At 41.9% G+C, this 22,160-nt stretch overlaps 1 protein-coding gene across 1 annotated transcript; it reads left to right on the forward strand.

The window, feature by feature from the left end:
* The first annotated feature begins 18,332 nt into the window (after positions 1-18,332).
* On the forward strand, positions 18,333-21,094 carry LOC146699769 (endothelial cell-selective adhesion molecule-like). Its single transcript, XM_085469617.1, has 3 exons — positions 18,333-18,577; positions 19,454-19,589; positions 20,065-21,094. The coding sequence occupies exons 1-3, from the start codon at positions 18,499-18,501 to the stop codon at positions 20,600-20,602; spliced, it is 753 nt and encodes a 250-aa protein (XP_085325743.1). The 5' UTR covers positions 18,333-18,498; the 3' UTR covers positions 20,603-21,094.
* The last annotated feature ends 1,066 nt before the right edge of the window (positions 21,095-22,160 follow it).

Raw genomic sequence — 22,160 nt, forward strand, 5'->3', positions numbered from 1 at the left:
CGCAGTACTTCAACACAGCTCACACTGTTACACTGGAGGCATAAAAATAACCCCTAAAAAGAACAAACCCGGTGATTCTATCAGCTGTAATGGTATCATCTGTCCACAAGGTGTCAGATTTTATTGGTCGATTCACTGAGCAACCCTTTGATATCCATAAAGCTAAAACACTTCACAGCCTGATTGTTTGCTTTGCAACAATCCCACCAACTTCATATGTCTACATTATTGCTGTTGAGAGTTTGATGAGCCAGTACCTTCTGCTTCTGCATAGTCTTTATACAGCAATAAACAGCTGTGAATGTTATTGTGTATGAATTTTCTAGAATGAGGCTGTAGAGGTGCTACATAAATCCCAGTGAGGTTCAGCCTACCATGTTGTACTGGATGGGAGACGAGGAGGAAAGAAGCAAGCCTGCTGGAGAAACTCACACTGATTTACAACTGAAAGAAAAAAGTGCAAAAACAGAGAAAAGCCTTACATAAATGAAGAGCTTTTCCCCTCTGCTCCTCCTTCATCAGATCTCTTTCTGGTACAGGAAAATTCAGAATCGATTCGTGTTTATGGATGGATTTATGTGGATGGACCAAAGAAGTTCAAATGAAACATGGAAGCACATAACGGAGTGAGTAGAAACTAGGAAAGTGCTCAAAGCTTTAGCTGTGTGTGAAAATTAACCAAAACAACAATAATGTTTGTCAGGTTACATGGATGAAAATCATCACTTCATAAGATCACTCAGGAGTAACATGACTAAGTACAAGTTCCTGTTTGACTCTAAAAAAAACAAAAAAAACTTCATATTTGAAAGTCCTGAAGTGCACAGTGTCATGTAAAAAAAATTAGACTCTAGAAGTAAAAATAGTATTTTATATTCAGTCCTGTATTTAAGAGGGATCCAGTGCAGAGGAGCCAGTGTAGGAGAAAGATGCTCTCCCTTTCTGTTCCCTGTCATTTTTGCTTTGTTTTTTAGGAAATCCTGAAAGTAACAAATTACAGTAGTCAACAGGGAAGCAGCAAAGTCTTAAACACCAGATGTGCTTATCCGGGATTTAAATCTTGAAGTTGGATCAGTGACTCTTGGCTGAATGTCCTGGAGCTGTATGTGAGGCATTCAGGGAACACCAGTCAATCGCAGCTACATTGTTAGCAGAGATTATATTCTTCATGAAATGAACAAAATACAATTACTATTCTCTTAAACAAGCAAAAAGGAAAACCCACAAAAAACAACCATGCTGAGTAAGTTTTTAAAATGTCCTTATAAGATCCCAAAAGATTGACTCTGTAAATCTCAACGTAGCGTTTTCAGTGGGAGAAACATTTTGTCACTCAACCAAGTCACTTCTTCAGTCTCAGCTGGCTACAGGTTTCCCCAACCTTTTAAACAGTACATTTCCACAATGACTGAAACTAGCACCACTGACAAACAATCGGCTGTGAGGTCAGTTCCTTGATCATTAACATGCAAATTGTCTGAGACTAAGAAAGTCACACATGTGCAAATAAGTCTAGGTTAGGTTCCCCCTGTGTCATTGTCCTCTGTGTACCTTTGTGTGTGTGTGTGTGTGTGTGTGTGTGTGTGTGTGTGTGTGTGTGTGTGTGTGTGTCCCCTCTTTTTCTGTCTCATCTCCCTTAACTGTTTCCGTTGTTTAGAGCACAGGATTTCCTTCTGTGCCACCTAAAGTTACGTAATATTAGCTGCGCTGTTCTGGCTTCTTTTTTGTAAGCCAATTGAAATTCCTTTGTGCCTTGATGCTTGCATAATATTTTTGCTTTCATTTATGCTCATGTTGCTTTATTATCCATCCATCCTCTTCAACGTATCCTTATCAGCCAGTAATGCAATTCATCCTGATCGGTGATTGGTCAAAAGTCTAGGGTGGCAGAAGGGGGGAGAAGAGGCTTGTGATTGGTGAAAAATGTGCAATAAAGGAGACTTCTCTTTTCCATTTCTCTTTTTTTCTTTATCAGGTGATGTCTCCAGCTCCTTTATCTCACCTGATGCCTGGACTGCCGTCTGTGGTCTTCAGTATGATCACAACGTGTTATTTATGTATTTTGACTGACTTACAATGACAGGACAGTAAGCATTATCAGTGCACATGCAATAAAAGCATGTAGTTGTCACTCGAACATTGATGAGGATTTTCCTTTGGCTCTTTTGAACCAAAACAGGTTGGAAAATCCCCTGAAATTAAGAGCAATCGAGAATGAATTGCTTTCTTCTCTTCTGTGTTATTATGATGTGCAAAGACTAGCCATAAAAGGAGTCTTTTAGGTTGCCCCGATGAGACGATGTAATATATTTATTTTATATTTATATTTTATATTATATATTTATTTTATATTTATATATATTTTCCACTTTTATACTGGAAAATGTGAAGGATTATTTATACCATTGTACTAGTCATTTACAGACATGCAAGAAATTAAATGCATACCGTGAACTCTTGACCCGCACACGAAGAGACATTGTTGCACTTTGCTGCCATGTTAGGGTCCACTTGTCAAAGGTCAAAGAGTTGTAAAATCACGACAAAGATGCTATGAGAGATTATGTTTGTCCTGTGACAAAATATTTGAAGAGGGGTCACTGAATAGTTCATTATGAAAATGTTGTGATCATATACCTTTCACAGTCACTCGACCTCAACCAAGACTATTTGGGGGAAATTTGACTGTCATAACAGATAGATATTAGCTTTGTTATTGTTTCCGAATCAATTCCAGGAAACACTGAAGCTGTTGCAGAGGCATGTGTTGTACAAATACTTCAAAAACTTGTGTTTGCCACCTGCTTGTACACATTGCTTCTGTGGTTCCGGTCTGTTATGTGTTTTGTTATGGAAATTTTAACAATAACCTGCAACACACCCAGTGAGCTTGATTTGAAGTGGGTTTAATAAACACATTGCAATGTGGAGAGAGCATCCCAGTGAAACACTAGGATCATCCCACTATCTATTTAACGTCTCCCATTACAATGGCCTCACTGTGTTAACATTCCACATGCATGTAAACTAGTGATGGGAGTGCTCTTACTATAGTAAAGTGAGAAAGTGATATTACTATAACTAATGTGATATGATTAAACATGTGATTACTACATGAGAAAAGAAGTTTGCCTCCACAGTTTCTACATAGTTTTGTCTTCTGAGCCTGTTGGCAGAGAATGCTATTTGTGTGCAACTTAATAAAAACATATCAAACATATTTCTCTTTCTATAGATTTTATTTATTTATACTTGTATGTTTTGTCAGTGCCCTTACGATTATTGTGGTGCTGATTCAAAGAAGATCAGTAAGTCTAAGGCAGATTAAAGCCCAACTTAGGCATTCATTAAGTGAATCCACAACTCACTGTTACTGTAACACAGGACACTTCATTAAAGTGGATGAAACAGGAATACAGGAAAACAGCACTGCAGGGTAGTCAATCAGTGAACTTGATTATGAATCCAATGCAAGGGGCTTTACATAATCAACTGTGTACAAAAAGTCAATAGTCCCTGTCAGGTACGCTGGAATCATACACGTTACCATCAACAGTATCATTGTGAATGTTACACACTTAAAGAAAGTTTACAATGAGCAACATGTACTGACAATAGCCATACACAGGTAAATGTGTAGTAAATGGTAATGCAGTAAATCTGCCTAGTACGATATTAAATACACGAACACTTACGACTTCATATATGTCACATCGTTTGTAACGAGCCACGGAAAGCACCACCGGGCACTGCAGACGTGAAGGCGCGTGGATACCGTCTGTGCCTGTGAATTTTTCTGTTTTGAGGACGGCTTCTTTTACCTGTCACTACAGATGGTCTGTTTATGTTTTGATTGAGAGCCTTTTTTTGGGCAGCTGAAGAGGAGAAGTCTATCTTATGGCCAACCTCTGGCTGTATCTTGGTCATATTACCCAGCAAAATCAAGTATGCAGGTTCATCTGTAACAGTCCTTGTGCCACAGATCCACACTGTTGCTTCTACTTTAAACAGAAGAGCAGAGACATGGGTGCAGGTCTCCGCGACTCCGGCCATACAGCTGCAGTGGGCGGCTTCAACCTTCCCTGTGATGCTCACAATGACCCATGGCTGCAATGCTGGATGATTCAGTCTTTGAGAGTGCAGTACCTGAAACACACACAGGCAAAGTTCAAGACACGAACTTTAATAAGCCAAGGCCGACACAAATGTGTTGTGTCTACGTTCAAATACATTAATCATAAATGTAACAACTAAAGTGTTTTTATGTATCCATATATAGAAAGCTGCATGTTATATTTTAAATCTGCATGTTTCTTTTTAGAAACCTATCAGCAAAAAACGTAAGTATGTAATGCAAGGATGTAATCACTTTCAAGAGTGAGAAAGCATAAAGTTCGACTTTAAGTGACAATTGTGGACACTTAATATGATAAGGCGATTCTGCAGGTCATTAATCAATGTATAAAACTAAAATAAAATGTGTCACTAAAATGTATTTAGTGACACAGCACACAAACACGGAAGCAAGATGTGTAATTAGGATTATTTATAATAAATATGAATTAATTAGTGTAATTTCATTAACCATAGAGAATAACTAAATCCTTCAGGACAATGTCACATCAGTGCACTGAACTCACTATGGCATCCATCTAACAGAGCTTCCACATGTTCTCACTGTAATTTCCCCTCATGAATGAATTTATGCTGCACTAATCTGAATGTTCGGAGGGAAATCAAACGCATTTTACTCGTAGTACTCAAGCTGACTTCACTTGGTTTGAATGACGGCGTACTCACAATTGCACCCAGTCCTTGGTGAATTGGATGTGCGCCTCCAGAGATTTATAACGGCGAAACTGGTGCGCCGTGTATGCGCTGACTTTACAGACAAGGTACGAGAACAGATCATGCTAAGTCAACAGCGGTTTGGTCTTCAGGGTTTCTACTCCACTTTCATACGGGTCCACATTTCCGATGCACGCTACTTTTTGCAAGTACCGTCTCTTTGCATGTGGACACAAACTGTCTCTACGCCGTCCTTTTCATTTTGAGCTACAGTGTGTTTGTTTTGATTCGTGGCCTGGTGCTCCCACAATGCATTGCGGCGTTACGTCAACTCCAAAGCCCGTTGCGTGCAGGAGAATATGCGCATGCGCATTGCCATGGTGATTTTAAACGTGCAAAAATTCTGTTTAGTAGTTGTTGCTGTTTCTTTCTTTCTTTCTTTCTTTCTGTCACTATAATTCATTCAAGGCTTTGTGGGAAATGCTTCTCCTGTAAAAGTTTCAGTCACCGGCGACATTTTTTCATCAGCAGAACGTTGACCGTCATCACAATGAACCAAATTCGATGACGTCACAAAAGTCAGCTCAAACCACAACCAATCAAAATCTTGACTTTGATCTGAAAATCCTTAAATAGCCGTTAGTTCGCAGTGTTCCTCACAGCAATCAGTTGCGATTAGTTCACATTTGCGGCGTGTTTTTAAACAGTTTCCTAAAGAGATTTAAACTCTTTTTCAAGGACATTTTAAAAGTTCTGTACCAATCAGCTAAAGTTTGACAGCTGTACCGACCAGTTTCCTCCAGTCTATTAAAGCAGACTGTTTTCAAAAAATGGATAGAGGAGACGGCTCACAAAACCATGACGATGGTGAACAAAACCATGTTGGTGTAGGACTAGCAGTCAATGAGCTGCTTTTGGCACTGCTGCAACAGGGAAATCTTAGAGCAGTTGACAGGATGTTCCCCTGGATTGAAATCAATCAGTTGCGTGGTTTAGTTGATAATCAACTGCCACAACAAGAGGAGGCAGTTGATGTTCCGGCAGGAGGCATCGAAATAAATCCTCCCCAGGAAATAGCAGGACCCTGGGAAAATTTTAGAGCAGAGATGGGAGTAGGAGATGGCATTGAAAGAAATCCACCCCAGGAAATAGAAGGACCCTTGGTCATTAATGGAGCAGAGATGGGAGTAGGAGATAACATAGAAAGAAATCCACCCCAACAGATAGAACGACCATTGGTCATTAATAGAGCAGAGATGGGAGCAGGAGATTACACAGAAAGAAATCCACCTCTAGAAATAGAACAACCCGTGTACAATAATGGAGCAGAAGAAGATCCAATTATTGATGAAATCAGGTGGTGGGAAGATGAGGGATCTGAGAGCGACACTGAAAGTGTTCCTGATAGTGACACAGATGACGATGGAGACAATGGCCAGGATGCTCCTGTGCTATTGCCCCCCAACCCAGTACCAGACGGTTCGAGGAGGAGACCAAGGGAGGAGGAGGATGAAGAAGAAGAAGATGGGAGAGCTAGGAAAATGTCTAAACACTGAATTTTGAGCTGAGCTGGACAGTCAGTGTTGCACCCATCTTCCAAAGCTACATGTGTCCTACATTGCGTTTCTTTCTGCAGAGGAGCTTGCTTCCAATAAAAGCAGCAGGAACAAAGACAGGAAACAAATAAAAAGGAAAAAGTGAAAAACTGCAAAGCAGAAAAGCAGAAAAGGAGGAAACAGAGACTCAACGAAGGAAGATAAATAACAGGAAAAAAAAGAAGAAAATGTCATGGCTGTGTGAAGGCAGGCAGGAACCCAAGAGCAGGACTCACAGAGGCAAATGTGAAGTCAAAACACCCGTCTTTATTGGGAGTTTGCCGATTGAACAGAAAACTAACTAAACTGGGAAAGCAACAGACAGGAAACCGGGCAAACAGAAAAAACAGAGTAGAATGAAGAACGACGCAACGACGAGCAGGGTGAGACTCAGACACTAAATACAAGAGGTGAACAGGACTGAAAGGACACAGCTGGGAGACACGGCTGACACTGATTACACAGACGAGACAGGGAGAGCACAAAACTGAACACACTGACATAAGACACAGACCTTCAAAATAAAACAGGAAATGCACAGACTGGACTCAGAGACACAGTAACAGACAGAGAACAGAAGGAACACATGGGCAGAAACTAAACAGAGGGAACACAGAACCCAGTGTCCTACATGTAACATGCTCAGAGACTGAATCTCGGCTGGCCCCCTCTGACCCACGGACTTAGTTTCCTGCCACCAGGGACCTGTTTACCAGACTTCCCATATACCACCCGTGACCCAATATGATTGTGCATACAAGTGGAAAGCAACATATGTGTCTCATATCACTGGTACCTTGTTAGATGGTGATGATTGTGGTCTCACTGGTCGCAGACATGGAGGGAGTGGTCCTATTGGTTGGCTCCCACATTAGGAAGGCGGGGTTGGGGCCTTCCTATCACCATTGTGCTAACGTAATTATACAATAGCATTTACAACACCACCATCTTCAAATAGAAAAACACATTATGGAATGCTATCAGTTGTGTATTGGCCTCCCCAAACCCTGGACCTCAACATTAGTGAATAGTGGGATCATCTTGACAGAGAAGGGAAGGAAAGGCAGCCAACATCCAAAAGAAGAGCTTTGAATGCATGTCTTTATCCTGTCTTCCTTCTCACCCCAACCGGTCGCAGCAGATGACCGCCCCTCCCTGAGCCTGGTTCTGCCGGAGGTTTCTTCCTGTTAAAAGGGAGTTTTTCCTTCCCACTGTCGCCAAAGTGCTTGCTCATAGGGGGTCATATTGTTGATTGTTGGGTTTTTCTCTGTATCTATTATTGTACGATCTACTGTACAATATAAAGCTCTGTGAGGCGACTGTTGTTGTGATTTGGTGCAATATAAATAAAATTGAATTGAATTGAATTGAATTGTTCACACTGCTGACTCATGACTGTGTAGCAACACATAGTTCAAATCACATCATTAAGTTCGCTGATGACACGACCGTGGTGGGTCTCATTAGCAAGAACGACGAGTCAGCGTACAGAGAGGAAGTGCAGAGACTAACGGACTGGTGTAAAGACAACAACCTGTCTCTGAATGTTGACAAGACAAAAGAGATGGTTGTTGACTTTAGGTGGACACGAGGCGACCACTCACCGCTGAGCATCAACGGCTCCTCTGTGGAGATCGTCGACAGCACCAAATTCCTGGGCGTCCACCTGGAGACGGCCCTCGGCTGGTCCCTCAACACCAGCTCCCTGCACAAGAAAGCCCAACAGCGTCTCTTCTTTCTGAGAAGACTGAGAAAGGCCCGGCTTCCACCACCGATCCTGACCACCTTCTATAGAGGAACTATCGAGAGCATCCTGGGCGGCTGCATCACTGTCTGGTTTGGGAACTGTGCCATATCAGACCGCAAGACCCTACAGCGGATAGTGGGAACAGCAGAGAAGATCATCGGGGTCTCTCTCCCCTCTATTGAGGACATCTACACCACACGATGCATTCGCAAAGCCACCAGCATTGTGGCTGATCGGACACACCCCTCTCACACACTCTTCACACTCCTGCCATCTGGAAAAAGGTACCGAAGCATTCGGGCACACACATCCAGACTGTGCAACAGCTTTTTTCCACAAGCCATCCGTCTCCTCAGCAAAAAGGGACTGACTGATAAACACGCACACACACACATACACACACACTAACATTATCACTCAGCTTAACTCAACTACCTCAAAACATTGAGACTGGACTGACTAATCAACACAAGCACAAACACACTGACCTACACCACCAAACCATCGCACACACCAACCTGTAAATGGTCTTTTGCACAATATTATTACTGGACTTTCTGCACTAACTTCTGCACTTCCTAATTTTTGCTGCTACACTAAGGAATGTTTACTGTTCCTCCACTACCTCAACTCATCATCACAAAACCTTATTATTATGTTACGTTGTGTTTTTTTTTTTGTCACACTGTCACTTGCTGCTCTTGTTTGCACATTTGCACGTGCACTTTGTTGTCTGCTGTCTGATAACAAAAAAAAAAAGTCATCCTTAGATAGTTAGATAGTTTTTTGTTAATTTATGTTGTAATTTATGTTAGGTCAGTCTGTCTTGTCTCTGCTAGCCAGCTAACTAGGCCTCTTAGTTAGCTAGTTTAGAGTTTTCTGTTAAATTATGTTGTAAATTTATGTTGCATGTAGCACCTTGGTTCCTGGAGGAACGTTGTTTCGCCTCACTGTGTACTGTTAAACTGTATATGGTTGAAGTGACAATAAAGCCAACTTGACTTGAATTGAACTGAATTGAATGTCCTTCAAGAAGCCTGGAGAACTTTTCCTGAAGACTACTTTCGCTATAATAAAAAAAAAGAAAAAATTAAAGCAAAGGTAATGACTAGTTTGGGTGTTGTAGTCCTTTAATAATCAAGGAAAAGTAGTAAATCCACAATTTAAAAAAAAAAAAGCTTTTATTATAAATAATCCTGGTGTGGATTAGTTACTTACACATCAAACCAATGTTTTACAGGCAGAACATTGCTCATCTGAGTTTTTACAGACCCAGAGTGAAATTCACACAAGTTCAGCTTTCATTACCTGATCAGTGCGCCACTGAAGCAGACCCACTCTGCTCTGTCTTTGAAGATTCACCATGAGAAATTGGCATTCCTTGCTCTAACTGTCCACAATATGAAAGTCACAGGAAAAACCGACATGTCTTTTTTTTATGTTTGTTTGTTTGTTTTAACCCACTATGGTGCCACTTAAAATCCCTGTGTTTGAACAGTACACTTCAATTCTGCTTTAACAGCAATCCTTGATGTGCAGGGAAACATCAGGGTTAGCAAACTCACAACGCGAGTCTTCTTTCTCTGGGCCATGTGTGATTCTTACTCTGAATCTGAATAAGTACGCGGGACCACTGTGTGCGGTAAGACCATCTCTTTTACTTCCTGTATTACCATCTACCGGCATGCATTGCCAGTGCGTAACACGTAATTACACAATCAAACAGTGAACACATACTGCCCATACAACAAATGTACCAGAGACAATTATGAATACACCACATCTCCCCTTTTAAACAAAAACAGAATATTCCTTTTCTCAGGACAGAACTTCTCTTTTTCAAAGCCATACAAGAACATCTGGCAAACAATCTGCATTACATTTTTAACCTTTTGTTTTTGTTTTCTTGTTCTTTTCTTTTCTTAACAACTCTTTTTAGCTTTATTTTACTGTGCTCTACAAAACCCTTATAACACAGTTACATAACAACAACCTTTTTTTTTTTCTTACAGATCTAACTTTTTAGGTTTAACTATTGGCCTCCCTGACTTGGTTCTGACCACATCAGTGTTAACAGGTGTAGCAGGGATCACACTGGGTGTTTGAGGCTTCTGCAACACAGGCACATTAGCAGGTTCATGCACAGGTGAACTTAAAGGAATCAAATGCACACGATTACGCCTCACAGTCCCTTGTGGTAACTCCACTGTGTATGATCGGGGTGTAGAGTGATTTTGGATAACAGTGCCTGTAGTTTTGACATCAGTCACCCAAACTTGCTCTCCTGGGGACAGGCTGCATAAAGGTTTTGCGCGGTGGCGCCTGTTGAAGTTTGCCATGTCCATCATCCTCTTCTCCCTTTCCTTTCGAGCGAGCAGTGCGTTGTCCGGCAGTGTGGGCTCCAGCTGCGATGGAAGCATCGGCAGTGTGGTTCGCAGACGTCTGCCCATTAAAAGCTCTGCAGGGCTGTATCCGGACTGCAGTGGTGTAGCTCTATAGGCAAGAAGAGCTAGATAAGGATCAGCTGCTTTTTTCAGAAGATTTTTTACAGTCTGCACAGCACGTTCTGCTTCTCCATTACTTTGCGGAAACTTGGGACTGCTTGTGATGTGTTTGAAGCCGTATGCTGCTGCAAAGTCTGTAAAGATTTGACCTGAATACTGTGGCCCATTATCAGACATGAGGACCTCTGGGATGCCGTGACGGGCAAAGAAAGATTTCAGGTGAGTAATGACATCGTTTGATTTTGTCCTGTTTAACAAAGCAATCTCAACAAATCTAGAGTGATAGTCAACAGCGAGAAGGTAAGTTTTCCCTCCCAGCTCGAAAAGATCTGTGCCCACTCTCTGCCATGGGCGGGCAGGGTATTCTGTTGGCATGAGTGGCTCACTGTTATTGTGTCTTTCTTGAATACACGTTTTGCACTTGAGCACCATCTCAGAGATTTGTTGACTCAGCCCGGGCCACCACACTGTTTGGCGTGCACGAGCTTTACATTTTACAACACCTTGATGTCCTTCGTGTAGTTTTTCCAGCACCTCGTTTCTCATTGCTGAAGGAATGACAAGCCGTGTGTCTTTTAACAAAAGGCCGTCTTCAACAGTGAGCGTGGCTCGGTCAGGCCAGTAATTTCGCAGTAAAGGCTCTTGTTTTGCATGTTCTGGCCAGCCTTCGGTGCACATGTCCATGACGCGAGCACACACACTGTCGCTTTTCAGTTGTTCCTTCAGTGTTTGCATATATGATGAACTGACAGGCATGTTTGCTACAATACTGTCGACATATATGTCTGTGCTTTCCATTAGCTCTTTGTCTGACAGGTTCATTGGTTTTTTCAGAGGTGAGCGGGACAAAGTATCTGCTGTCCAGAGCGATTTCCCTGGGGCGTACTGCACAGTGTACGAGTAACGCATGAGTCTCATTCTGAATCGCTGGATCCTGGGTGGCAAGAGATCCAGAGCTTGTCCTCCCAATAAGGAAACGAGAGGTTTGTGGTCCGTTTCAAGACAAAAATGTTTACCAATCAGGAAATCACGAAAACGCTCACACGCCCATGTAGATGCCAGTGCCTCTTTTTCCACTTGTGCGTATCGTTGTTCTGTAGGAGAAAGGGACCTCGATGCATACGCCACTGGTCGCCATCCTTCTTCCCACAGCTGCAAAAGAACACCTCCGAGACCATAGGATGAAGCATCTGCTGATACTTTAATGTCTCTGTTGGGGTCATACATTTCGAGCACTGGGGGTGAGGTCAGGGCATCTCGTAATGTTTTGAAAGCTCTCACTTGGTCAGTTCCCCAATACCATGCGTTCTTTTTGGAAAGAAGATCTCGCAGGGCTTTGTCTTTTTCAGCTAAATGGGGGATGAACTTGCCCACTTGATTCACCATGCCCAGAAAACTGCGCAACTCTGACACATTAGTTGGCTCTGTCATTTCTGTAATTGCCTCCGTTTTCTTCGGGTCAGGACTGATTCCTGTATCCGCTATGATGTGACCCAAGAAAGCAACCTTGCTCTGGGAGAGCTCGCATTTTTCAACATTCAGCGTTATGCCTGCTTTTTCCAGTCTTTGCAGTGTAGCATGGAGACGGGAATCGTGCTCCTGATGGTTACATCCCCACACCAACACATCGTCAATGTGACACACCACTCCTTCGAGACCCTCGATGACCTCCGCCATCATGCGCTGAAAGTGTTCGGGCGCTGAGTTGATCCCAAACGGTAGGCGGTTAAAGTGGAACCGCCCAAAGGGTGTGATGAAGGTGGTGAGTTTGGCAGACTCATCGGACAGGGGAATCTGCCAGAAGCCCATGTTGGCATCCAGTTTGCTAAACACTTTGGCTCCTGCGAGCATTCCGAGACTTTGTTCAACCGATGGCAGCACATATTTTTCCCTGCACACATACTCATTTAGTCCGGTAAAGTCTACGCAAAGTCTTAGCCTAGGGCTGTTTTTCTTTGGAACAACAACCATGCCGGCACACCAATCCGTTGGTTCCTCAACTCGGGTAATGACACCAAGCTCTTCCATTCGTTGGAGTTCCTCTTTTACCCTTCCCATCAGAGGCAGAGGAAGCCTTCGCGGAGTTTTGAGTGAGTACGGCACAGCATTCGGTTTGAGTTTAATGTGATAGGCCCGCTGCACTTTCCCTAGACCATTGCAAAGTTTAGGGTAAGTAGTCTTCAGAGTGTCCATTGAAACCGCGTCAACTCGCACCAGCAGGCCAAGAGCTGTAATGGCGGGCAGGCCTAGCAGTGGAGTGCTCAGGTTTCTTACAACATAGACCTTCTCTGTTGTCTGTTTCGCTCCGTAGTTGAGCTGTAGCTTTGTAAAACCTGCAACGTCCAGTGGTGTTTTTCCAGGGCCTAACAAAGGTTTTTCTGGCTGCTGGAGAACTGGTCTGTGTTCGTTAGCAAAAATCTTTGATAAGTCCGAGTCAGCTATTACAGTCACATCTGCTCCAGTATCCAGTTTGAAAGTGATTTTTGCATCTTTCACTTGTATGTTGGCTGTCCACGCCTGGCCGTCACTGGAAACTGAGCCTAGGAAGAAACCTTGCTCCTCTTCCTCCTCAATACTTTGCACTGTCTTGCTTTGTCTGCAGACTCGCTGGTAGTGACCTTTTTTTCCACATAAATGACATTTTGCATCATTTGCTGGGCACTCAGGTTTCGGATGTGGAGAGCCTCCGCACTTGTAGCATTTGTTACTTTGTCTCTTGCTATATTGCTGTTGTGTTTTGACAGTTTTATTTTTGAACATGTTGAACTTTGTTTTGTCGTGCTTTTGTATCACTCTGTCAACTGTTTTCGCATTTACATGCATTACATTTGTTTCACTTCTCAAAGCTGACTGTTGCTTTTTGATTTCTTCTGACTGCCTGGCCATATTTATAGCTTTATCCAAGTCCAAGTCTTTTTCCATCTGCATGCGCTCAGACAGCCTCGTGTCGGCCAAGCCCACTACTATTCTGTCTCTTATCAGCTCATCGTGGAGCGGTCCGTAGTTACAGTGCTCTGCTAATGCATGCAAGGCAGTCACGAATGCATCAACAGTCTCATTCGGCTCTTGTTTGCGCATATTAAAACGTGCGCGCTCATAAACAACATTTTTCCTGACAATGAAAAAGTTGTGGAAGCTATCTCTCACTTTAGCATAGTCCCGTTGGTCTACATCACTTAACTTTAGTCCTCTCAGGACGTCATCCGCTTCGTCTCCCATACAATATATGAGAGTGTTCACTTGATTTTCCTCCGAGCTCGCAGACAGATTACTTGCCTGACGGAATCTCTCGAAGCGACGGACCCATCTTGTCCATTCGTGTGGTTTGGAAAAATCAAAGGGCTCCGGTGGTTGGATGCTAAACGTAGCGCTGGGAGTGCTAGCCGCGGTGCTAACTCCTGCCCTCGGACGATCGTCTACGTCGTCATTCGGCATTTTGTTTCCACCTTCCCCTTCTCCTCACACTCGGCAGATGTATGGAGTCTTACGAGTCACACAGCACTTCTGACACCATGTGTGATTCTTACTCTGAATCTGAATAAGTACGCGGGACCACTGTGTGCGGTAAGACCATCTCTTTTACTTCCTGTATTACCATCTACCGGCATGCATTGCCAGTGCGTAACACGTAATTACACAATCAAACAGTGAACACATACTGCCCATACAACAAATGTACCAGAGACAATTATGAATACACCACAGGCCACATGTGTAATATTTATGTTTTTGTCCATCGAGCCACTCCATAGAGCTTCACCGCAAGTCATGATTAATTGCAGCAGAGAATAAACACCAGCCTTCAGACCAGCTGCAAAACAGAAAAATAAACACGTGGACAAAATGCATAAATTTGCTGTAATGTAAGTTAATAAAGTAAGTTACATACCGCAAAAGCCAATAGCTCCTCCAGTCACACAACCACTGTTGCCTTGGGGCAGACTGACAGAAGCGAGGCTGCCATATCGCGCCATCGGCCCCTCTGACCACCACCAGTAGGCGGCAGGTGAAGTGTCTTGCCCAAGGACACAACGACCGAGTCTGTCCAAGCCAGGGTTCAAACCGGCAACCTTCCGGTCACAAGCCGAACTCCCAACTCTTTGAGCCACGATCGCCCCAAAGTTTTCTCCACTTTGGATGCCTCCAGTGAGTTCTGGCAAATTCCACTGGACCCCAGCTGCCAAAAACTGACCACGTTCATAACTCCCATGGGCAGGTTTTGCTTCAGGCGTCTGCCATTTGGCATAACAGCACCCGAGATCTTCCAGCGGCTCATGAGCACTTTGCTCAAGGGCCTAGATGGGACTGTCATTGTGATGGACGACATACTGGTTTTCGGGGCTAAGAAAGAGGAGCATGACCAACGCTTAGATGCAGTATTACTGACAATCAAAGCATCAGGCCTTAAGCTCAACAGGTCCAAGCAGCTATGGCCTGCATGCTGCACTGTTACAGGACCATGACGGGGAGTTTTGGCCTGTTGCTTTTTGTTCTCGCACTCTCACAGATGCAGAGAAAAGATATTCACAGATTGAAAAAGAGTGTTTAGCATCTGTCTGGGCCTGTGAACGTTTTTCCCGCTACATCCAAGGCATGGGTCATGTATGTGTACAAACTGACCATAAGCCCTTGGTGCCTTTGATCAACTCATACGACCTTGACCAAACACCACTGAGATGTCAGAGACTGCTGATGCGACTGATGTGATTCAGTGTCACTGCTGAGCATGTTCTCGGTAAACAGTTAGTGGTGGCGGACGCACTCTCCAGACATCCACTGCATGGATGCTATCAGTTCGAGACAGACAGCCGGGTCAAGGTATATGTGAGCAACGTAGTGACAAGCAAACCTATCAAGTCACATAAGTTGGAGGAAATTCACAGTGCTACACAGATGGACCCAGAGCTTCAAAAAGCAATCATTTTCATCAGACAAGGGTGGCCTTTGAGAATGGCAAAGAGTTCATCACTGCAAGGCTTCTATGCAGCCAGAAGCCACCTTTCAGAATCAGACGGTCTAGTGCTCTACCACGATCGCATTGTAATTCCCACAGCACTCAGACCCAGTGTCCTTGACCAATTACATGAAGGCCACCAAGGACTAACTAAATGTAGAGAGCGTGCAAGATCAACAGTGTGGTGGCCCACCATTGGACTTCAAATGACACACAAGGTGAGATCATGCAACTTTTGCAGAGAGCACAAGCCTACACAGCGACGGGAACCCCTCGTGACTACTCCTCTGCCCAATGGCCCCTGGCAAACGATTGCAGTACTCGAAAAGACATTGTTGCCCAGTCCAGTCAATAGGGACACGGTTTGCCAAAGGGATGCTCCAAAGGGAGACTGAGGACTATCTCCTTTCTATGTTCTAAGGGCAGAATAATACCTTATCAGGACTGAGGGTAGTCTACCCCTGTGATGTCGTACGTTCTGACAACACTGTTTTATATTTAAAGTACTTTTGTTAAAGGGGAAGATGTTGTGAGATTTATTTTTCTTGTACTAGTAAGGCTACTATGGGGCCGGCCACTAGAGGTCGCTGGAACACTGTATGTTTTTGGAAAATTGATGTAGCCACGTACACTGGTGCTACAGTTCAATAAAAGTAGTCCGTGCTGAATAAACCCTGCGTCTTATTGCCTCCTATCATGACAGAGCTTGAGCAAGATCTTACTATTTCACAGATGTGGCGTATGGCTGAATTGTGTAAGCCTGATTTATACTGTCCTCAATAAATCTGTGTTTGTTTAATATAGGGCAGAAATATGATAAAATACTTATAATTGTAGAGTTTGTTTTCATGGAAAGTGAGAATTTTTTTTTTTTGAAACAAATAATAATCATTTTTAAATAATCTCTTTAGTCACAATAAATTTGCAGTGAGCAGGAACATTGTGCACTGAATTCCTGTTTTTTTCTAAATGTAGGTATTATCAGCATCCGATAAAGATCCTTCTCAAAAAAAAGTCTTTGCCAAATTTTAGACACATTACAGAAACATAAGAGCTTCTAAAAGCATCTTGGCCATTTGGCAGCTGTTGAAACACATCCAGACATATTGGAATATTAGGATATATATTATTGGACTGGAATATTAGAAACTACATGTGTATCCCCAGTCAAAATTGCACTCACACAGTAGTCCTGAGGAAATAAACATTTTTGTCTGTCTTTTTTGATAACTTGTAAAAGTCAAAGTTTCCAAAGAATAGATTCAAATGAAAAAAGAAAAAGAAAAAAAACTTGTGTAATTTATCAGGAGTGATCATACTAAATGCAAAACAGAAGCAAATGAACACACAACTGGGGTAGAATGTTTATTAGAATTTGCAATTAGCGATGTAACATTCACCTACATGACACAAAGGAAGTCATAAATATGCTAATATGCACAACTCTGTTGAAATGAGCTTCTTTCATCGGGGGATGATATCCACTGATATATCTCCATGTAGTTGGATAGGGATGAATGCACAGATACCTGTCACTCTGATGACACAGTAAATAAAAGTACAAAATAAACAGAGTCCATATCAAATATTTAGATACACGTAAAAAGAAATTAGAAATAAGTCAGAAGAGCACTGGATAATTAGCAAAAAGCAAAAAGTAAAGAAAAAAAGCTTTGTAATTCACTGCACTGCACCCGTAATAGTATTGTTTCCACTCCTGTACACGGAGTATCAATGGCAATTATTAAAAAGAAGCTAAGCAGATCCTCATTAATCTTATAATATCATTCTGCTTATAACCTTTTTATTATAAAAAAAATATGACATCAAACATGAAACAGGCATGAGAAACAAAGAACAATCCAAACAGGTTTCCTGCTGCACCTTCAACTGTACAGGTAATGATTCAGAGTCAGAATTCAATTGAATCACAACATTAAGGCAGTTTATACTGTAGGATAAACCCTGTGGTATTACATAGAACATTCTAGCAACTGGAGCAAGCACTTGGTGACAGTGGGAAGAAAAAAAACCTCTTTTAATAGGAAGAAGCCTCTGCTCTGGGAGGGACGGCTTCTTCTTCTACCACGTCTGGTTGGCTGTGAGGGGGGCAGACAAAAGACACACTGTCTGAGAGACAGAGATTAACAATAGAAATTAATATAGAGATTACAATTATTGATTACATGTACAGTGGTGTATAAAAGTAATAAAAAACTGTGATTTTTACAGTGTGTTTTTTCCCTTTCTTCCTTCATCCAGGCATATGGGCCAACTTTTTAATACCCCTGAAAAATGGAGAAGTGATCGAGGGTCAGTATGTGGAGCTGCAGGCCCGGTACACTGGCGGCAACCCAAATTCCAAGAGTATCGCCTGGAACTTTTTGATGCCTAACACCAGCCAGATGAAGATGGTAAGGAAACAATTACACTTAAGTCTAATATGCTGTATATCAAGCCAAGACAAGAAAAGACTTAAAGGTTTCTAATACTACTGTGCTGTGCAGATAGATGATCCAAAAGGAGGATCACAATCAAATAGATTTAGGGGAAGAAAGAGAACTCAGGAAGGAAAAGGATACAGGGTTTTTTTTTTTATTATTTCCCTTAGTGTCTCACCTTACTTTACTCTTTACAGGAAGAAACATTCATTAAACATTTTCACTGATAAAAGAACAAAGTGAGTGCACAGCGAAAAAACAAAGAGTCATTGTTTGCTATAAATGTGAATTATTGATAGAAAAAGCAGCCTGCACACCGTCTTTTGGGATTGTCACTTAGCACATCTTTGAGAACTGTTATACATGTGAAATAATGTGTCTTCATGTGTGTTTGACTGTCTTTTCCATGTAAACTGCTGTGTTAGATGAGAAGACTGGCACTCTGAAGCTGAACAACCTGAGCAGCAACATGTCGGGGAAATACGTGTGCACAGCCAGCAACACGGTGGCAGAAAAGAGCTGCGCAATCGACCTGCACATTACCAACTGTACGCAGCAAGTGTAACCCTGGTTATGGTTTATTAATAAAAATAAGTGATGAAAAATAGTTATGGACCACACATTCAGATACACTATTATCAAGCATGAACAGCGAGCACCGATGTAATTAATTATTTCTGTTGGACACGATCATATCCTACTAATTTCTTATGACTGCTGACACGTCATAAGAAAACTAAATGAATATGCAGCGAACTTTCTTACATATATATTAAAATATTACAAATATACAATAATTTAGCAAAAGTATCATTATAAACCCCTATCACTCATGACTTACACAGATTCAAAGTAAAAAACAAACCCTGTTTGCCAGACATGTTTAATGTTGCTAGCATAGGGCTGTGACATTTTACATTGTAACCATTAGCTTAGCTGACTTTTCTATTCAGCAGCTAAGAAAATTATACTTTTGTCAAAGTTGGCTGAATTTGTCTTACTTTAACATGAGTCTGGACAGTCAACCATGCCCAACACAACCTAGCGTCCTGGGAATATATAATGTTGCAGAAGCCTGAAAACAATGGACAGCGGTAAATTAGTGATCAACATCGCAGCATTATTGTAGTGTCTTTACATTACAATATAAAGCGCCTTGAGGCAACAGCTGTTGTGATTTGTCCCTATATAAATGAAACTGAATTGTAGCTTAAAACTGATTTGCTAGGCCACAGCACAACTGGTCACCTGATTAGTCCATCTCTATGTCAAACAGAAAGGACATCTTTACATGACTCGAATATAAAACATTAATCTGCTTTTCTAGCCAGTGCTGTACAAGTACTATTGATTCTACACGAAATGAGGTAATAAAAGTGTTTTTAAATTCTTTGAGATAGTAATTGTATGTTCTTTAATTCCAGCCAATAAAGTGGGGGTGATTGTTGGTGCCACAGTTGGCTCAGTGGCTGGCTTCATCTTCCTCCTTTTTGTGTGCCTCGCTTTTGTCTTCGTGATAAGGAGAAGAAACAACGAGGATGACTTGGCCAATGAAATCAAGTGAGTCAGTGTGGCTTAAATGCAAGCAGAATTTTATCATTTAAAATTCGTAACAGCATCTCAGCTGGCCAGCAGATCTGAACCAGGACCCTTTTGCCACAGTGCTAAACAGTGTCAGTTCAGGCAAGTCATAAGTGGCAGCGTTGGTAGATGAAGTTCTTGTTGCTGCTGCTTTGAATCAAATTCATTTTAGTCCTTTGCAGATGACCCAGGTTTTACTTTTGACATGTACCAATTGCACAGGAATGCACATTTTGATCTTGCACATTTCTCAAACTAAAGTGATTCTATCACACCTGTTTAAGAAGCCTGTTTTTCAGATTTAATTTTCATATCCTGTGATAGCAGAAACAAATTACCATAGTTTCAAGATTTAATGAAGTACTCCATTTCAGTGTTACTGTGAACTAATTATGCATTTCTAAAAGTAATCTACACGCCACAAATAAGTAATCCTGCACCTCGATGTCTACAGGGAGGATGCTCAGGCTCCCAAGCGTGTGTCATGGGCTAAGAGCGGCATGGGTTCTGACATCATCTCCAAGAATGGCACCCTGTCCTCCATCGCCTCCAGCCCACACCACAAAGAGTCCTCCCATCACCACAACAACCACCACCACCACCTGCAGCAGTATCCACAGCGCCCCCCCTCAGACACTGCATCCATCATCACCGCCACAGGCAGCAATGCCGGCTATAGACCGTCCCGCCACCAAGGGGCCTCCACTCCCACCCATTACAGCTACAACAACAACACCACCCTGCCACGTGAACAGCCATTGTCCCCCGAGGCCGGCAGCAATGGCGGTTCCATGCCCAGACCCGAGCGCTACACCCAGTTGCCTCAGGCACAGGCGCTGCCGCAAACGTACAACCAGCCTCGGCTGCAGCTCCAGACCGCTCCCTCCCCGCCACCACTACCCACCTCCACCATCATGGCCTCCAACATCACCCGAATGGGAGGCGTGCCCATTATGGTTCCTGCACAGAACCAGGCCGGATCTCTAGTCTAGCATGAGCTAAGGGAATACTCTCACAAAGGATCAATTGCTGATTTTTCAAAGGGACTTTAATATTTAGCAAAGAATTTAAAATGAAAGGTCATTTACTGATGCCAACAAGCTCTCAGACACACTGTTTACTTCCTTTAAGAATACTTACTTATAGTTCTTTTGTACTCTGTATGCACTGTACACATTTGAAACTATGTATAGATATGATTTTCATACATTTGTCCAGTATCATCTTTTCTACTTTATGGATTTTAATGTTTTCATTTTTCATATTTAGATTTTTAAATGTAATTTCTTCCAAACTGTTTTCCTCCTGCCATTTACTAACCGCAGCTGGAACGCTGTGTGTGCTAATCTCACGGACAGAAAAAAAAGAGCACCAGCATGCTACACTTTATCCATTGTCTTTATTTAGAGAAACTACCTGAAGGACTCATAGGTCATTACTGTTTAAGAAGGAGAATGTTGCTCATAAACACTGGGTTTAATCTATGTATTATTAACTCTATTTCAGCACCAGACATCAAAAGACAACATAATGTGTTGTGTGATAAAGTTTGCCCTTGCAAAGTATCCTAATCCTTTTTTTTGGCTTTGCTTCTGTTGGGTTTTCAACTTGCTTTCAAAATGCTTTTAAACTCACTTCTTTAAATACAGATGAGCAAAAGCTTCTGATAATACTGAGCTGTTTAGGACTGCAGAACAGTAAATTTGCTTATATTCTTGACTAGTACTAATAACCAGTGTTGGGGAAGTTACTTTGAAAAGGTAATTAATTATAGTTACTAGTTACTTCTTCAAAAAAGTAACTGTTAGTAACTGAGTTACAATATTCTAAAAGTAATTAATTACTTGAAAAGTAACTATTGCGTTACTTTATAAAAATGTTTAACCCTCTGGGGTCCAGGGTATAATTGGCCATTTTAACCACTTCTGATTTGACCTCTACATTTCACCTTTAAAAACTGTTTACTTGTTTGGTATCATTCTTTTCAGCACAACCTCACGTGTCTGAATTTCCAGTTATGTTTTCATTTTGACATACTGTATTAACACAATTGATCTAAAATCAGACAAAAAACATAAAATCAGAGTAGAAAAAGTGATATTTTTTACTGTAACAACAACAAACATGTTTAATGAATTATATTTCATAACTTTAAATGCAAATATAAATTGTCAATTTTAAAATCCTATGCACAAGTTTTGCAAACAACAACGTTATTTGCATCCATTTACCTTTTACCTTGATTTTTTAAATAACCATTTCAAACTATTTACAGAACAATCAGTTGTTCTGCATTCAATAAGATGCAACACAAATTATTTGTGCCACTCCAAAAACACAATTTCTGTCCACTATAAAGGAGAACATCACAGCCTGATACCTGCAGGTCTGACAGCAGCAGGTGTATCACTCCTGTTTCTACCTGGAGACAGCAGTCGCCTCATTGTTCTGACACACAACACAAAACTATCCACAACACTACACACTAACTACACACTCCAAACACGCTAAACGTCACAAAACTCTCTCTCTCTCTCTCTTTTTCGTTAG

Source organism: Copadichromis virginalis, linkage group LG10 (genome assembly GCF_057382275.1).
Source record: "Copadichromis virginalis isolate Kocher_CV1m ecotype Utaka linkage group LG10, C_Virginalis_male_GT1.1, whole genome shotgun sequence".
Taxonomy (NCBI): domain Eukaryota; kingdom Metazoa; phylum Chordata; class Actinopteri; order Cichliformes; family Cichlidae; genus Copadichromis; species Copadichromis virginalis.